The 18,674-nt window shown below is 40.8% G+C and overlaps 1 protein-coding gene across 8 annotated transcripts in view; it reads left to right on the top strand.

Moving 5' to 3' along the window:
- Positions 1-18,674, top strand: part of myo9aa (myosin IXAa) — a 318,790-nt gene that overhangs the window by 271,323 nt on the left and 28,793 nt on the right. For all 8 annotated transcript variants that reach the window (XM_059640175.1, XM_059640177.1, XM_059640182.1 and 5 more), the window contains 4 exons: positions 11,905-12,134; positions 12,962-13,078; positions 13,453-13,641; positions 17,292-17,339. In XM_059640175.1, the coding sequence (XP_059496158.1) occupies positions 11,905-12,134; positions 12,962-13,078; positions 13,453-13,641; positions 17,292-17,339 (584 nt within the window). The remainder of the gene's footprint in view (positions 1-11,904; positions 12,135-12,961; positions 13,079-13,452; positions 13,642-17,291; positions 17,340-18,674) is intronic.

Here is an 18,674-nt window from a genome sequence, read left to right on the forward strand (position 1 = left end):
GACGTTTCCCAATACTGCAGAGTATCAGCCAAGATCACAGTATTGTAGCTTTTGCTATCTCCAGCTGCACATGCTCATACTATGAAATTATCTTCCACGTTTGAAGTCTGCATTTAATCTTGATGTGAGATTTCTCAGGCTGCAGTGATAAACCCTAAACAAGAACAAGAATAGTCATCTACAAGATGCAGAAGTGCTTAAAAATGGTCCTTCATAATCTTCTCAGAATCATAAAGTTCAAAATCAACAACTAACGAATCAGAAACAGAAGCACAAAAAGTACCAGGTCATTTGGGTTTTGACACCTGAATACTGACAGCCTGTGTTTTACATTGGCCTTTTACCTGGATTGCCTCTGAGTAATGGGGGTTGAACTCTCCACTTTATGACTACTTTATTCAAATTATATGCAATATGTTTTAAATTGCTCCTATCCAGTACGGTGACAAATCCATTTAATTTTTTTTCCCATCATAATTGAAGCATCATTGGTGGAAACACAGCATATTTCAAAGTGAAAGACGTGAAAAATAGCATCATGCAGTTTCAGTTTGAATTCCCCTGTTTTCACTGGCACTGCTTTCAGGCACCATAACCTTAATAAAATCTTGACTAATGTCAAGACAGAATTTGGATGATCCTGATTTGAATGCAGAGAATAATCTGCTCATAGATGTTAATTCTGTAATATGCTCCAGAGTAAATGCATGCAGGAAGGGAAGAGCTGGAAGAACCAAATTTCATTGTCATTTGTCAGAAAAGCCTATCTGTTTCATTAATGTCCTTTAAGGAAGGAAATCTAGCATTTTCACCTAGTCTGGCCTACATGTTACTCCAGACCCACAGCAATGTGGTTCACTCAACTGCCCTCTAAAATGTTCCAGCAAGTCATTCAATTGTACCAATTACGACAAAGTCTCAAAGAAATTAAACTGGGCAGATCATCTGGCATTGGAAAAGACAACAGCAGAAACAGCCCTGTCGACCCTGCAAAATCCTCCTTACTAACATCAGGGGGGCTAGTGCCAAAATTGGTAGACCTGCCTCATAGACTAGTACACTCAGAATCATTCCTTATGTGAAACATCCCGGACACCACCATCTCCACCCTTGGATAAGTCCTATCCCACCGGCAGGACAAACACAACAGAGGTATGGAGGGAGGGAGTTGCCCTGGGAGTCCTCACCGTTGACTGTGGACCTCATGAAGTCGATTGGCTTCAGGTTAAATCTGGACAAGGAAACAGTTTGCTGACTATCACTTACAGTCCTCCCTCAGCTGATGAAGCGGTACTCCTCCATGTTGAACAACACTTAAAGGAATCGATGAGGATGGCAAGGTTACAAAATGTACTCTGGGCAGGGTGTTTTGCTGTCTAGCACCATGAGTGGCTCGACAGCACTCCTGCTGTTCGAGCTGGTCAGGTCCTAAAAGGACATTGCTGCCAGACTGAATCTGTGGCCAGTGCTAAGAGAACCAACAGGAGCTAAAAGCATACTTGACCTCATCTTTAACAATCTGCCAGCTCCAGATACATCTGTCCGTGACAGTATTGGTAAGAGCAACCACTGCATAGGCCTTGTGGAGATGTAGTCTTGCTTGCACGTTGAAAATAACCTGTATCATGTGTAGCCTTATCGCCGTGCTAAATGGGACAGACTTTGAACAGATCTAGCAACTCAAGACTAGGCATTTTTGAGGGTCTGCGAGCTATCATTAGTAGCAGAATTGTACTCCAGCACAATATGTAATCTCTTAGTCCACCATATCCCCCACTCAACAATTACCATCAAGCTAGGGGATCAGTCCTGGTTCAGTGAAGAATGTAGGAGGGCATGCCAAAAGAACACCAGACTAACCCAAAAGATGAGTTATCAACCTGGTGAGGCTACCAAACAGACGTACTTGCATGCCAAGCAAAATCAGCAGCCAAGTGATATGCAGAGCTAAGTGAACCCACAAGCAATGGATCAGATCCAAGCTCTGCAGTCCAGCCACATCCGGTCATGAATGGTGGTGGACACTTAAACAACTCAATGGAGGAGGCACCTGCACAAATGTCTCATCCTCAATGATGGAAGAACCCAGCACATCAGTGCAAAAGATAAGGCTGAAGCTTTCACAGTAATCTTCAGCCAGAAGTGCTGAGTGGATCATTCATCTTAGCCTCCTTCAGTGCTCCCCAGCATCACAGATACCGGTCGTCAGCCAATTTGATTCACTTCGCATGAGATCAAGTAATGGTTGGAGACACGAAAATACAAAGGCTATGAGCCCTGATACCTGTTATAAAGCTGAGGTCGACCATCCCCCTTGAAATAACTAAAACTGAAACACCCAGAGAGGCGCACCTCACCCTGTTAAAAGAAGTGTAAAAAAAAAACTTACCCCTTACTCCCAACCTGTTGTAAAGGAGTAGCTGAATGAAATACACACCTGACACCCACTCTATAATCAACAAGTAACAATTTATTTATATAACTGTAACAGTGAACAAATTAACTGAACTATTAACAAATCAAGCAATTCCCCCCAACTACTAACTGTTCCCAAAAAAAAATTCTACTAGTATGCTGTTCCAATAAATAAAAGTCCCACTTATACAGACCAAAATATATTTTTAAAAAATTAGAATATCGTCTCTTGAAAAAAGCCAGGTTACATCTTCGGGAATGTTCTGTTTTCTTCATTGATCTTTTGTCAGGAATACCGCCGTTGAATTCTTCTGTCAAGAACATTAGCTAAGAATGCTGCGGTTTCTTTATTTATCTGATGCTTTTTCTAAGAGCTGAGAGAGCTGATCTCTTAGTAGATGGTAGTTTGCTCTGTACTGATTTTGCAACTGTCCCCGTCTTTTATACCCTTGCTGATATATCAATTTCTTACAATAGGATTGGTCTAATGTCAAAATCATCGGACTTAAATTTAATTGTTTTTTAGTATCAAAGTGCCTGGTTTAAATTAATTGGCTAAATGAAAACTTGTGTTGATAATAAAACTGTGGCTTGGCCTGTTAACTGTCCAGCCTTTTGATACAAATGTTACAATGTGCACCTGCAAACCCACAAACTGCCGACAAATATTTTTTCAAATCTCCAAACCTAGGAAAGCATGCCACCTTTTAAAGGAATCACACACTGCTTCCCCCTATCAATTTATAAACATCAATATTTTACAAACACCAAATTCTAACAGCCTGCCTTCCAGTTCACAAGTACTCTACCTAACTTCGCAACATCTCCCACCTTAAAAAAATCATTACAAAAAAATGACTTCATGTTTTTTTCTGAACCTTAATGCCATTATATCATTAGATCTATAGTTCATTAATTTAGAGTTACATGTTTCCTGCTAATTCTGCATAGATATATCTGGAGTTTCTATCTTATATACACATCTTTCTTTTAAACATTTTCATGACCTGCAACATGTACAGTCTGTAAATTAAATGCTTGTAACAGAAACAACAACGTTTTCATGCCCCGTAACATGTACAGTCTGTAAATTAAATGCTTGTAACAGAAAACACCAATGAAATAATCTGGTGTTCTTGTCCTTAAATCTTTCCAAATATTTCAAAGGAGTGTAGTCAGTATACACAGCCGTCTCTGGTGCATTGTTTGCGACATAAATATTAAAATGTTGTACAGTCATTACAACCTCAACTTTTTTTTAGTGGTTGAATATGTTTTCTGGTGGATATTAAGTTTTTTTTGAAAAATAACTGATTGGCCTTTCAGTTTCACAGTCATCCGCGTGTAACAACATAGTTCCAACCCCTACATTGCTTGTGTCAGTGGTGACTTTAAAGAGTTTCAAGAAATTTGGGGTGGCTAAAATGGGTGCAGTGGTTAACACAGCCTTTAAATTCTCAAATACCTTCTGACATTGTTGTGTCCACCAAAACCTAATGTTCTTTTTTAACAAATCCGTCAGCGGGGTGCCACCATGGTTCTAAAATTTGGTACATTTCATGTAGCATCTGGTCAATCCTAAAAATCTTATCACTTCCCCCTTTGAGGATGCTCTTAGAAATTTCTCAATGGCCTTTGTCTTCAAGTTTCTTGGTATCATCTGTCCTTGGCCAATGTTATGCCATAAGAATATCACTTCCGCCTTTGTGAATTCTGTTTTCGCCAAGCTTATGACCAACTTTACTTTCCATAGTCTCTCAAAGAACTCTGCCAAGTGTTCCATGTGATCTTTCCACGAAGGGCTAAAGATCACTAAGTCATCTATGTAGACAGCACAATCACTCAATCCTGCCACAACTCTGTTCATAAGTCTTTGAAAAATACCTGAGACATTTTTCATTCCAAAGGGCATTACTTTAAATTGATGTAGCCCATTTGGGATTCAAAAGCAGAAGCTTCTTTAGCTGTCTCCGACAAAGGTACTTGACAGTAACTGCGAACTAAGTCCAATTTTGTGATGTCCTGTTTTTTTCCACAAGGTCTTCCAGCCTCGGAATTAGATATGAATCTGATTTGGTCACAGCATCGACCTTCTGATAATTTACAAAGAATTTTGTTGAGTACCATCAAGTTTGGAGCCAATATGATCGGTGAACTCTACTCACTTTGACTCGACTCTATGATGTCTTCTTGGAGCATCTCTTCCACTTTCTTCTGAACCTGTGCTGTTTTGAGAGAATTAACCCTGTAGTGGTGATGTTTTATTGGAAGAGCATTCCCTATGTCAAACTCATGTACAATGGTTTTACTCCTCCCCATTCTATTTTTACGTATGTCCTCATAGAGCTGCAACAAGTCTTTTAATTCACTTCTCTGTTCCTGGGACAGACCACTCACTATCCTGTCCTATTCTTTAAGAGCTTCCGCACTATTCAATTTATCCTGAGGCATATCAAAATCCAAATCATTTGCATTTGATTGCTCACTCTGAGTGGCAGTAACTAAATCCTCTTTCTCCAGTTCCCTTTCCCTGTCATAGTAATGTTTTAGCATGTTCACATGACATACCTGATAATATTTTTTCCTACTGGGATCATTACCAGATAATTCACCTGACATAACTTCTTCTCAATCTGGTAGGGACCACTAAAACCTTGGTTTGAAGGGATCTCCTACCACTGGTAATAGCAGTAGTACATTATCTCCATGGGCAAACGTACAAATTTTAGATTTCTTTTGCTTCTTCATTAGGTGCCGTGTCACCTTCAAATGTTGTCTAGCTAATCCGCCTACCCTGTTTAATCTTTTGCACCTCGGATACATAATACAACTGTGCAATCTCTGACTTTGGATATTTACTTTTACTTACTTAATTTTAAACGCCCTCTTACTTCATGTCTGAATATCAATTCAAATGGAGTAAACTGAGTTGATTGATTTAGACCATGTCTAGTAGCAAATAATGTAAATGGGATACCTTTATTCCAATCATTTGGGTAATCCTAACAATAAATGGTCAGCGTAGTCTTTAGAGTCTGATGCCACCTTTCCAGTGGTCCCTGGGATTCAGAATAGTATTCATTTGAATTAAAGTGTTGGATGCTGAAACTATCTATGACAACCTCAGATAATTTGGCAATAAAATCGGACCCTTGGTCTGACTGAATCTCCACAAAAGGTAAAGAAAGCAAGCAACTCCTCCACAACCTTTTTGGCTTGACATTCTGTAATGGAATTGCCTCCGGAAATCTGGTTGACACATCCATTATGGTTACCAAGTACTGGTTCCCACTTTCAGTTTTAGGGAGAGGACCTACAAATCACTCATAACACACGTTAAAAGGTTCTTTAAGTGTGGGAAATGGCATCAAAGACACTAGTTTTAATTTCTGAAGAAGAGTCCTGACCTGAGATGTCAACTTACCTGTCCCTCTGATGCTGTCTGGCCTGCTATGTTCCTCCAGCTCCACACTGTGTTGTCTTCGACTCCAGCATCTGCAGTTCTTGCTATCCCCACTAGCTTTATTGCTGCCTGTAGCTTTCTTACCATCTTACACGTATAACAGGTATGACAAAATTCAACTGCATCTTTATGTAATCCACCAATAGAAACGCTTCTCTATCTTAGCCTGAGTCTTCTTCGATCCTAGATGGCCTCCTACAGATAATTCGTGAGCTACCTGTTATACTTCCTGTCTGTATGCTACCGGCAACGCAATCTGGTGAATTTGTGCCCACTTTTCCTCTGCACTAATATGCCATGCTCTCCATTTCCACCTAAGATTTTATCCTTAAGGTAATAACATTCTGGAATACACTTTAATTCCTTTTCTGAGTAGGTTTCATAATTTAAGCCCTTTATCGTCTTAACTTTTCATTGTAAATCCACTAACCTTTCAGAACTAAACACCTTTGCCTGATCCTCTACCTGCCATTTTTCCTTTACTATTTCATCAAAGCTAACTACTGTCCTTTGACATTCAGTGGTGTTATTGAATACCCCATTATACACATCCTGGGGGTTACCATTGACTAGAAATCCAACTGGACTCCCCACCTAAGTACAGTGTATGCAAGAGCAAGTGAGAGACCAGGAATACTGCGACGAGTGACTCATCTCCTGACATCCCAGAGCTTGTCCAACATCTCCAAGGCCCAAGTCAGGAGAGTGATGGAATGCTCCCCACTTGCCTAGATGGGTGCAACTCCAACAGCACTCAAAAAGCATGACGCCATCCGGACCAAAGCAACCACCTTGATTGGCACCACACCCACAAACACTCACTGCCTCCACTACCGAAGCTCAGTAGCAGCAGTGTGTACCATCTTCAAGGTGCATTGCACAACTTCAAGATTCCTGAGACAGCTCCGTCTAAACTCTCAACCACTTCCATCTAGAAGGACAAGTGCAGCAGGTACATGGGAACATCACCTTCAAGTTTCTCTCCAAGTCACTCACCATCCTGACTTGAAAGTATATTGATTCCTTCATTTTTGCTTGGTCAAAATCCCGGAATTCCCTCCCTAATGGCATTGTGGGTCAACCGCAGCAGGTGGATTGTTGCAGATCAAGAAGACAGCTCACCACCGCCACCTCAAGGGAAACTATGCATGGGCAATAAATGCTGGCTATTGGGTGATGCCCACATCCCACAAATGGTGGGTGGTTAATTTGAAAAGATATGAAGGTTGGAAATAAGAGCCAAAAATAAAAGTTGTGATGTCAGGGAGACCATTTGTATAATGAATGTGAGCAGCGTATAAATCAGATTTCAAACGTGCTCATTTGTGTATGAGATTAGACAAATGCAATTTCACTCTGTCTGCTTTATGTCAGAATATACACGTTCTGTCTTGAAATACACCAGGAGATTATTGAACCTAGAAATGAATTAATTAGGAGACCTCAGATCAGCCAGGTACTGTGATAAATGAGTTACAGTATTAATGAAATGTTCAGAAATGCAGTTCTTTCTTCTGAGAATTTGTGTTCTTAGAGAATTTATACCAAACTAGAAACCTGAAAACTGACACAAGGGCTAGGCAATTTGAGTGATTTTGTGTGTTCAAGCTTGTTACTTTCTGGATATAACTGATTGGCTTGAGCAGTGTGTTCAGTAAGCAGTGAATTTGAAATGGAGCTCAATACATGTATGAATGTATGTGTAAACTGATATAATTAATGTGCCTGATTGGACTGAAATACCAATCTACATGGCATTCCAAGTTAGATATCAAAAGTTTAAAACAAAATGGGTTGCAAATCTGTCAGTGGGCCTGTATGGTATGACAAACTAAAATGAGACATGAGAGTGATTGGAAAAAATTGAAAGATTAGTTGCAGTCTCCTTCCTAAATGTCAATGGCCGAATATGCTAATATGACAATACTATAGCTTGAAGAAGTGTATTTTGTTCTGTTTTTTTTTCAATGTCGAGGTTGAGACAGAGGTGGTAAGCAGTGTGCTCATAGCCAGTAAACAGCTTGAGAAGCCTCAGGTTTTTTAAAAGTTAGAACACTACAAGCAGCCTCAATGGCTGCTTGTACACTCACCACAGTGAGCCAAGTTCTGCCCAACTCCATTTACAAGTTCGCTGACGAGATCACTGTTGTTGGTTAGACCTGAAGCAAAAAAGAGACAGAATACAGGAAAGAGATTGAATGTTTAGCAGCATGGCGTAATGATGACAATCCCTCCATCAACATCAGAAAACAAAGGAGGTGGTTACTGACTTCAGGAAGTGGAGTGGAGGGCACCGCCTCCGTCTGTATTAGTGGTTCTGAGGTAGAGAGGGTCAAGAGCATCAAGTGATGACCAATCTGTCCTGGTCTACCCACATTGACGCAATAGTCAAAAAAACAAAGCAACACCTCTGCTTCCTCAGGGGGCTAACGAAATTTGGCATGGCCACAAGGACTCTAACCAATTTTTATAGATACACCATAGAAAGCATCCTGCCTGGATGCATCACAGCGTGGGTTAGCAGCTGCTCTCCCCTACAAGTTGGGAGATAGTTAGTGAGGAACAAAAACAAAGTTGCTGGAAAAGCTCAGCAGGTCTGGCAGCATCTATGAAAGAGAAAACAGAATTAACATTTCGGGTCTGGTGATCCTTCCTCAGAACAGAACTTCTGAGGAATGGTCACCAGACACTAAACATTAACTCTGTTGTTGAAGCTCTACGTTGATTATTTTAGAGGAGTTCTTCCTGAAGTAGTGAGAACGCATGGAACAGCAGAGAGTTAAAACTGCAAGATTAGCAGCAGACATGGCAAATGACTGAGTTGGTTCGAAAATCAAAGTTTGGCTTCAAATATCAGCTTCAATCTGTGAGGGTAATGGGAAAGGAGATCTCATCGAAGATAGTAAAGATAGTTTGTCACAGGATAAAAAAGATGCCCATGAGGGGGAAAAGGAAGTTAAAAAACAATAACTCAGGTGTTTTCACTGTGATAAAGTACGCCACATGAATTGACAGTGTTTGTGGTTTAGGAGAAAAACTGGGAAGATGGATGTAGGAATAAGCTGGAAAGTACTAATCTGATTATGTATGATGTAGATAAAGGAAATACTATTCCAATTAAGCAACATCCTTATAGACTTAACCTTGTAAAGTTGGCATACATTCAAAAAAAAATTGAATGCGTGCTCAAAGACAATATAATCTAAGTGAGTTGTGGCAACTGGAGCTTACCACTGGCTCCAAAACCAGATGGTACCCAAATGACTGTGTGGACTATCACAAAGTCAATGCAGTTACAAAGTCTGATTCATAACCTATTTCACATTTAGAAGATGTACTCGGAAGTTTAGACAAGCAACTTATATTTCAAAGCTGGACTTAGAGGATACTAGCAGACACCTTTTTTCTGAAAGAACAAGCAAAATTTCGGCTTTCTTGACACCAGTTTAGAGCCATGCAATTTGGTATGAAAAATGCACCAGCCAAATTTCGGAGACTAACCAATCAAGTCATTTTGGGATTACCCCTTTGTGTGGTGTACATGGACGATCTGGTGATTCTGAGTCACACATGGAAGAAAAAATTGAAGCATTTATTGAAATTGTTTGACTGACTTCAGGAGGTGGGTTTAGTGATAAACCTAGCTAAGAGTGGGTTTGCAAAAGCCCATGGCATGTTCCTGGGGCATGTTATTGAACACGGACAAATGGCTGCCAGAGATGTGAAAATGAAGGTATCAACAAGTTTTCCACACTTTCGATGAAGAGGGAAGTACTACAATGCCTGGGATTGAGTGGTTTTTATTGGAAGTTCATACTGGATTTTAGCAGTGTAATTGTTCCACTGACTGACTTGTTGAAGAAGTGCGGAACATTTCAGTAGATGGTGAAATGTCAGAAGGCATTTGACAGGCTGAAAGCTATGTTAAGCACTGCCCCAGTGTTAGCCACACTTAATTCGCAAAATCATTAAAAATGTCTATTGATGCAAGCGATGTGGGCGTTGGTGCTGCACTCTTGCAAGAAGACCACGAGAAGATAGAAAGACCTATTAAATATTTTTCGAGGAAGTTGAATAATTGTCAACTAAAATAGTCCACAATCAAGTAAGAGACCTTGAGCTTGGTGTTGCAACATTTCACCATTTATATTGCCAGTAATGTGACTGAGACATTTGTATATGCTGATCATAACCCATTAAAGTTTTTGGAAAAATTCAGGGATGAAAATACCAGACTGTTTAGACAGAGCTACTTATTGCAGCCATTTAATTTGAAAGCTATACACTTGGCAGGATGCAAGAATGTAAATGCCAACATATCATCGTGACTTTAAAGGAAGATGGAGGCATTCGATGGCAGGCAAAAGAAAACAACTGAAATGGACTGTAGTAGTGAATGACTCTAAGCATGCAAACAATGTTATGTATTATAGTGTACTAATAGTGTAAGACCAAAAATTTTAAAAATGCAGCTGTCTTTGTACATAGATGGCTTATTTCTTTAAGGGGGGGAGGTGTAACAATACTATGGCTTTAACATGAATATTTTGTCCTAATTTTTTTTTATGAAGAAACTTTGAGATAGAGGTGACAAGCAGTCTGCTCAAAGCCAATAGAATAAACAGCTTGTAAAGCCTTAGGGTAGTAAGAACTGCAGATGCTGAAGTCAGAGATAACACAGTGTGGAGCTGGAGGAACACAACAGGCCAGGCAACATCAAAGGGACAGGAAAACTGATGTTTTGGGTCAGGACCTTTCTTCAGAAATGGGATAGGGGAGGGGAGCTCAGAAATAAATAAAGAGAGGAGGGTTGAGGCTGGGGAAGGTAGGTGGAATGGTGAGTGCATGTCTAATGTGGTGGGGATCGGTCAGTGAGGTGGGAGGAGCAGATAGGTGGGAGAGAAGACGGACAGGTTGTGTCTGGTCAAAGTGGCAGGGATGAGAGGGTGGGTTGGACATGTGGTGAGCCCGGGGGGGGGGGGGGGGGGGGGGTGGGGTGTGGGGTGTGGTGAGATCTTGAAACTGGTAAAATCGACATTTAGGCCATTGAGCTGTAGACCACCGATGTGGGATATGAGATGCTTCTCCTCCAGTTTGTGAGTGGTGTCATTGTGACACCGGAGGAGGCCCAGGATGGAAATAATTGTAATGCGAAGGGTTTTTTTTTATAGATGGAACAACAGAAACAACCTGAATGGGTGGGGTCAAGCTCCGACAGAATCAAGATTTTTAGTTTAGCTTTCACTAGCAGTTGCAGAGATCTGAAAACTGGATGTAGAAGCTCTGTTACAACTAAAAGCTGGGGTTATCTTCCTGCTGTTAGAATTGCATGTGACGCATCTATCTTACTGAATTTATCTATGCCAAGTTGTGTTTATAGGATGTAACTATATTGGAACAGTTAAGGAGTAGTTGATTATTTTAAGTATTTTGATAGTTACAGGTGAGCCAATTTTATTTTTATTTTGTCTGTGTTTCAACTGTAGTTTATGAATAAAGTGTCTTTTACTTCAAGCCTGATAGTTTGACCAATTGAATTGCATCATGAGCACAATTCCTGGCACTTGCCTTTAAAATAGGAAAATGTTAGGCTCCAGGCTATCTCATTGGCATGTTTTGAAGGGGTTTGGTCTGGTCCATAAAACTAAATACTAAAATAAAGCCGCAACTGGGTTTCTTTTTGTCCCGCATAAAGAAAGCTTCGGAATACCTTTAGGAAGCTGGGTGCCCTCACGAGGATGTGGCAGATGAAAGGACTCTGTTAAACTTGAACTATTTAATAAACTTGTAGATTTTCCCTTTCCTTTTCCAGTGGAGAAGTGCTTGGTTTCCACTTGAATAAGTGATTGAGTTTGAGAGGTCACTGTGCTTAGAGTTTCAGGCATGGACCTACTTCCCAAAATAGGGAGCAACCTCAGGATATTAGATTTCCATAAATGCTGTAATTCAATGTCTTGAAGAGTTGTTTGACTTTTCTGTCCAAAGATTCATTTGATGTTGATCTTGATTTTTTGGTTCTTCTTCAGGTCAGGAACACATACCTCATAATCTGACACCTCCCAGGAGTCCTGATTTAGGGCTAGAACGAGGGAAAGAGTTTAAGGAGAATAAAGAGCCATCACCTAAGGTAAAGCGAAGGAGGAGTGTGAAAATTAGCAACGTGGGCCTGGAGCCCATACAGTGCCAGCACGACGAATTACAGATTATAACCAGTGCCAATGACTTCAAGTGTATGAATGAATTCCTGCAGAAGAAGGTAGGTGTGAAACTCGATAAAGAAGTCTCAGATTTTCATGGACAGACAGTAAAATGGATTCTCAATGAAACTGCGTGGGTATAACAAGCTAAAAAACAGTTTGATTCAGATTCACATCCGCATAAATTTGTGGAATTTGGGGCGGCACGGTGGCACAGCGGTTAGCACTGCTGCCTCACAGCACCAGGGACCCGTGTTCAATTCCAGCCTCGGGCGACTGTCTGTGTGGCACATTCTCCCTGTGTCTGCATGGATTTCCACAGGGTGCTCCGATTTCCTCCCACAGTCCAAAAATGTGTAGGATAGGTGGATTGGCCATGCAAAATTGCCCATAGTGCTCAGGGAGGTGTAGCTTAGGTGGGTTATAAGGGAAATGGATCTGAGTGGGATGTTCTGAGGTTTGGTGTGGTCTTGTTTGGCCAAAGGGCCTGTTTCCACACTGTAGGGATTCTAATTCTAATTCTTAAAAATCTTTCCCTATCTACATTGGAGGGCCTACATTAAATGTACTTTGGCAATTACAATATAATTCTAACTAGACAGAGGCAGGTTTGGCAGAAATAAAAAAAGGTTTGCAGTGTACCTTCTGGGATTTGTAAAGAAACATGTTGCTTGAGGAAAATGAAGAAAGCTTTACTTAGCAATTAACTACTATATTTGTATAAGTCATGAATGTCAATGCTTGAGTGATTTTGAAAGGGTTCCATTTGTATCCCAAGTATTCTTGATAGGCAAATTTTATTTTAACAAAAACTCTTCGTCTGCAAGTTAACAAGGCTTTATATTCATATTTAAAGAAATAGTATCATTTTGCTTTACCTTTTCAGATCACTGACCTGGACACTGATGACTGCAAGAAAGATACATTTGTGGATGTTGTTTTTAAGAAATCCCTTAAAGAGTTCCGTTTAAATATCTTCAACTCTTATTCAGCAGCTTTAGCGGTGAGTGTAGGTTCAGATTAATGAAGATTTTGGCATCAAATGGACAGTGTAACAAAACATTTGTCTTAAGATGTAAATTATACAATAAGGACTTCTCTGTTTATTGCTTTTTGATGTTCTAGGGTGAATATTTTTTCTGATCCTGTAGAATTGCCTTCATTCCCGTCTATAGATTTTTATTTGGGGGAGAAGAGACTTGTTAAAGCTGCTGTTAAATCATCATCATCTATTTTCCAGCAAGGAGCAATTTATTCTTAATTTAAAGTAAATCCTACATATCAAGTTGAAATATAGCACCAAAGATTAGGGAGGGATGGGGCACCATGATGTAGCTGATATCTATTTTTTGTTCATTTGTAATGCCTCTGTCACAGGTGGACAATGGGAAGAGCATTCGGTACAAAGATTTGTATGCACTATTTGAGCAGATTCTGGAAAAGACGATGAGGCAGGAGCAACGTGATTGGAATGAATCTCCAGTCAAAGTGTGGGTCAACACCTTTAAGGTGTTTCTAGATGAGTTTATGATGGAGTACAAGATTCTGGAGAGTAACACTGGGAAGGTGAGATGTTTACAATATCTAGCCTATTTTTTTGAGAAGTACTTGGCTGTAAATCCAAGACATGTAATGTAGGACTACAAATATTGAAATAATAACCACAAAAGTGAGATAAATCAAGAAGTATGCTTAGGTGACACCCAGCACGAATTTCAAGAGACCATGGAGGTGGGGCGATGTGTTGGGGAGGGGGGACAGTGCAGAGAGAGAGAGAGAGATTTATAGCAAGCTTTGGCATTCTTGAAAAGGATGACTGGGGAAGACTTTTTTTTTCTTTACTTGTAGCAACAAGGGCATTGATGTCTGGCCAGCATTTATTGCCCATTCCTAACTTTACCATAGAATCTCGACAATGGGAAAGTAGGGCATTTGGCCCATTGCGCCATTTAGCACGGCCATTCCACTTAACCTGCACTCTTGGACAGTGGGAGGATGTGCAAACGCCATAAAGCCAGTGACCTGAGGGTGTAGTTGAACCCATGCCCATACTGCTGTGAAACAGCAGTACAAACTACTGAGCCAATCTTCTGACCCCCCCCAGAAGGTGGTGATGAGCTGCCTTCTTAAACTGCTGCAGCCTATATATGTAGGTTGACCCACAATGCCCTTTGGGAGAGAATTCCAGAATTTTTACCCAGTGACAGTGAAGGATTGATGATATATTTCCAAGTCAGGATGGTGAGTGGCTTGGAGGGAAACCTGCAGGTGAATTTACAGGTGGTGATATTCCTGTGTATCTTGCTGCCCTTGCCCTTCTAGATGGATGTTTTTGTGGGTTCGAAGGTGTTGTCTAAAGAATCTTTGGTGAATTTCTGCAGTGCAAACTGGAGATAATGCTCATTAACAGCATGATGGTGGAGGGAGTATCGTTTTTTAGATGTGGTGCAACACAAGTGGAGAATATTTCATCATACTCCTGATTTGTGCCTTGTAGATGGTGGGCAGGCTTTGGGGAGTTAGGTCGTGATTTACTCGCCTCAGAATGCCTAGCCTCTGATCTGCTGTTGTAGCCACTATCTATGTGAAGAGTCCAGTTGAGTTTCTGATCAGTGGTAATCCCAAGATGCTGGTAGTGGGGGATTCAGTGATGATAACACTATTGAATGTTTAGGGGTGATAATGAGATTGTCTGTTACTGGAGACGTTCATTGCCTAGCATTTGTGTGGTGCGAATGTTATTGCCACTTGTCAGCTCAAGCCTAGATGTTGTCCAGATTTATTGCATTTGAACATAGACTGCTTCAGTATCTGAAGAGTGCAATTGGTGCTGAAAATGTTTGGGCCAAGGACACGACCCTGAGGAGCTCCTGTAACTGAAATAACTGACCTCCAACAACAAAATCTATTGTGCTAGGTATGAACTCCAACCATTAGAGCATTTGCCTCGGATATGCATTGATTCCAGTTTTGTTCAGGCTCCTTGGTGCCACGCTGAGTTGAATGCAATCTTGGTGTTGAGGGCCATCTCTCCCACCTCACCTATGGAATTCAGTTCTTTTGCCCATTTTTGAACCGAAGCTGCAATGAGGTCAGGAGCTGAGTGGCTCTGATGGAACATAAACTGAACATTATGAAGTGTATCATTGCTGAGCAAGTGCTGCTTGATCGCGTTATTAAAGACACCTTCCATCAATATACTGATGATTGTGAGTAAACTTATGGGGCGGTAACTGGCCAGGTTAAATTTGTCCTGCATTTTGTGTACAGGACATTAGCTTGGAAATTTTCTAATTGTTGTAACTGTACTGAAGTGACAAGTTCTGGAGCACATGTCTTCAGTAATATTGCCAGAATTCTATCAGGCCCAGAGTCTTGGCAGTATCCAGTGTATTTAACTGTTTTCTTGACATCGCTTGCATTGTGTGAAGACTGTAATGCAGGGGACCACTAGAGGAGGCTGAGCTGGATCATTCATTTGGCACTTATGCCTAAAGATTGCTGTGAATGCTTCAGCCTTATCTTTTGCATTAGGGCTCTTCTATCTTTAAGGATTGTGAGGTTTATCTGAACCTGCTCCTCAGTGAGTTGTTTAGTTATCCACCACTATTTGCAACTGGATGTGGCAGGACTGCAGAACTTAGACCTGATCTGTTGATTGAGGGATTGCTCTCTCTATCACTTGCTGCTTCTGCTGTTTGGCATGCAAGTAGTTCTGTTTAGTAGTTGCACCAGGTTGACACCTCATTTTTAGGTACGCATGCTGCTCCTGGCATGCCTTCCAGCATTCTCCATTGAATCTGGCTTGATGGTAATAATTGAGTGGGGGATATGGCAGGCCATCAGGTAGCAGATTGTGCTGGAGTACTGTTCTGCTGCTCTTGATGGCCTATAGGGCCTCATGGATGCCAAGTCTTTGAGTTGCTAGATCTGTTTGAAGTCTGTCCCATTTACTTCAGTGGTAGTGCCATTCAGTACATTAGAGGACTTACATGGACAGATTGGTAAGATGAGGTTAAGTATATTTCTCTCTTTTGTTCATTCCCTCACCACCTGTCATAGACCCAGTTTAGCATTTATGCACTTTAGGACTGAACTCGCTCAATTAGTAGAGTTATTAGATATTAGATTCCCTACAGTGTTGAAACAGGCCCTTTGGCCCAACAAGTCCACACCGCCCCTTGAAGCATCCCACCCAGACCCACCCCCCATAACCCACACACCCCTGAACACTACGGGCAATTTAGCACGGCCGATCCACCTAGCCTGCACATCTTTGGACTGTGGGAGAAAACCGGAGCACCTGGAGGAAACCCACGCAGACACTGGGAGAATGTGCAAACTCCACACAGACAGTCGCCTAAGGCTGGAATCGAACCCGGGTCCCTGGTGCTGTGAGACTGCAGTGCTAATCACCGAGCCACAATGCCGCCCAAAAGTTATTGCCGAGCCACACTTTGTGGTGGGCATTAAATCCCTACCCAGAGTACATTTTGCGCTTTTGCCACCCTCGGTGCTTCCTCAAAGTATTTCTCAACTTGGAGGAGTGCTGATTCATCAGCCAAGGAAGGGCAGTACGTGATAATCAGCAGGAGGTTTCTTTGGCTATGTTTAGCCTGAAACTATGAGACTTCATGAGGTCCAGAGTCAATGTTAAGGACTGTGTGGAAAACTCCCTATTTGGATTGTTGGGATTTCAGAAAGGCTCTGAAATCAAAATTACATCTCCCTTAAATGGCTTAGTTGGCATAGACACCATTCAATGTTATGTTTACGTGTGCTGAGTTAGATGAGATAAACTGTGATGATGTTAGTGTGTTGTGGTGAAATCATCCAGGAATTCTGCTGCTTGCAATCCACTGGCCCCTCCTATGGATATTGTTTGAGGACAGGTTTCAACTCATTTGTAATTCTCATCATAATTCTTTAGTCTGCCAACACTGTCTGGACTGTAATGAGTTGAATAACTACTTGAAATACTGCTGGCATTTGAGGAAACCAACTTCGAGCTTAGCTGTTCAAGAGGAAAGAAGTTTGTGGAAACAGAAGAATGATAGAAAGCCCTCGATTGATCAGATTTGTTAATTCTATCAGTGAAGTACATGTTCAGTTTTACATTCTAGATTGTGTGATTTCCTGACTACCTGTTGCTAAGAAACATGGGCGTGGGTGTATTGGCACATTCACTCACATAAGAATTCGATTCTGTTTCTCAGGTGCAAAAAATCGAAAGGAAGAAGAGACGGAAGAAAGAAACCGACATTGTAAGTAATTAAGTATTGCCTGACTCCTGGTCACTTTCTTTGTCAGTTTCACTAAACCCTTTGTGTTCCGTTAATCAATGAATGCCCTCCAGTTGCACCTATTTCCAGCATGAGTTTAGCTGTTTTCCTCCATACACTTCAGATTCAGGCAACTTTTACCCTTCAGTTAGAATTATCCTTCATATACCGCAATACTTCACTTTGTTTTTGGGGCCTTGGTCTGGTTACTTTTTTTGTATTGTGCTACCTTATCAGTTGACTTTTTTCTTGAAAAGGAAAAGCAAAAGCTGTAGCAGCTCCAAGGAACTATAATGATAGCAAGTGGGGAAAATTCACTTTGTTGTGGTAGCATCAAAAACTCGAGTCTAGTTTGAATGATAATGGTATTTTTGAAATATCAGTTACATTTCCATGTAAATTCAGGACACTTATTACTCTCTATACTTTCCATAAACCCACTTGGTTCTTTAAGCAGCCTTGTTAAGAGATGTTAAGTTATTTAAATAGCTTTAGAGTAGTCAGAAATGCTAACAGTAAAGCTTCAGATTTATAATATTCCTGAGCTGCAGTGATTCTATTTACTCAAAACATTGCATTTGATATTTACACCATTACTGTTTTAAATATACTGTCTCACTTCTAGACTGACATCTAGAGTTGACACCCAATTTGTGACTGAATAAATGTCTTGCAAAAAATCTCATGAACTCTTCTTGTAACTCATTTACCTGTTAATCTTGGACCTTCTAAATCTGTATATTTAGGAAAAGTTCCACCAGACTGCAGAGTAGCAAATATTCCTGTTCAAAAAGGAAAGGAAGGCAGATAACAGAACCAGAAGCCAACTAGTTTATATCTGTCATAGGAGGTGTTAGAATCATTCTTTGATTAGGTCACAGCTGGCCATTTAAAGGCTGTAGATAATTGAGAAGATACAGCGTGGAGGAAGGAAATCATGCTTAACCAATTTATTAGATTCTGAAGAAGTAGCCCATGTGCTGGGCATGCACTGAAGATGTGCTGTTCTTGGATTTCAGAAGACATTTGATGAGATGCCACATCAAAGACAATTATGGAAAATGTATGTTCACAGTGTAGCAGGTAGCATATTAACATTGGTGGAAGATTGGCTGAAAGTAGTGTATGCATAAATAAATTCTTGTCTGGTTGATGGGATATCATAAGTGGAACCCCACTGGGACCTCAGCCTTTTACAGTTTGCATCAGTGACTTAAAGGAATCTAACATAAAAGTAAAGATGCTGTGGTTCGGCTGTACGAACCACATCTCAAACAGGGTAGTTTTCGTCTCTTTATTAAAGGAAGGAGCAATTGC

This window comes from Stegostoma tigrinum, chromosome 36 (genome assembly GCF_030684315.1).
Source record: "Stegostoma tigrinum isolate sSteTig4 chromosome 36, sSteTig4.hap1, whole genome shotgun sequence".
Taxonomy (NCBI): Eukaryota; Metazoa; Chordata; class Chondrichthyes; order Orectolobiformes; family Stegostomatidae; genus Stegostoma; species Stegostoma tigrinum.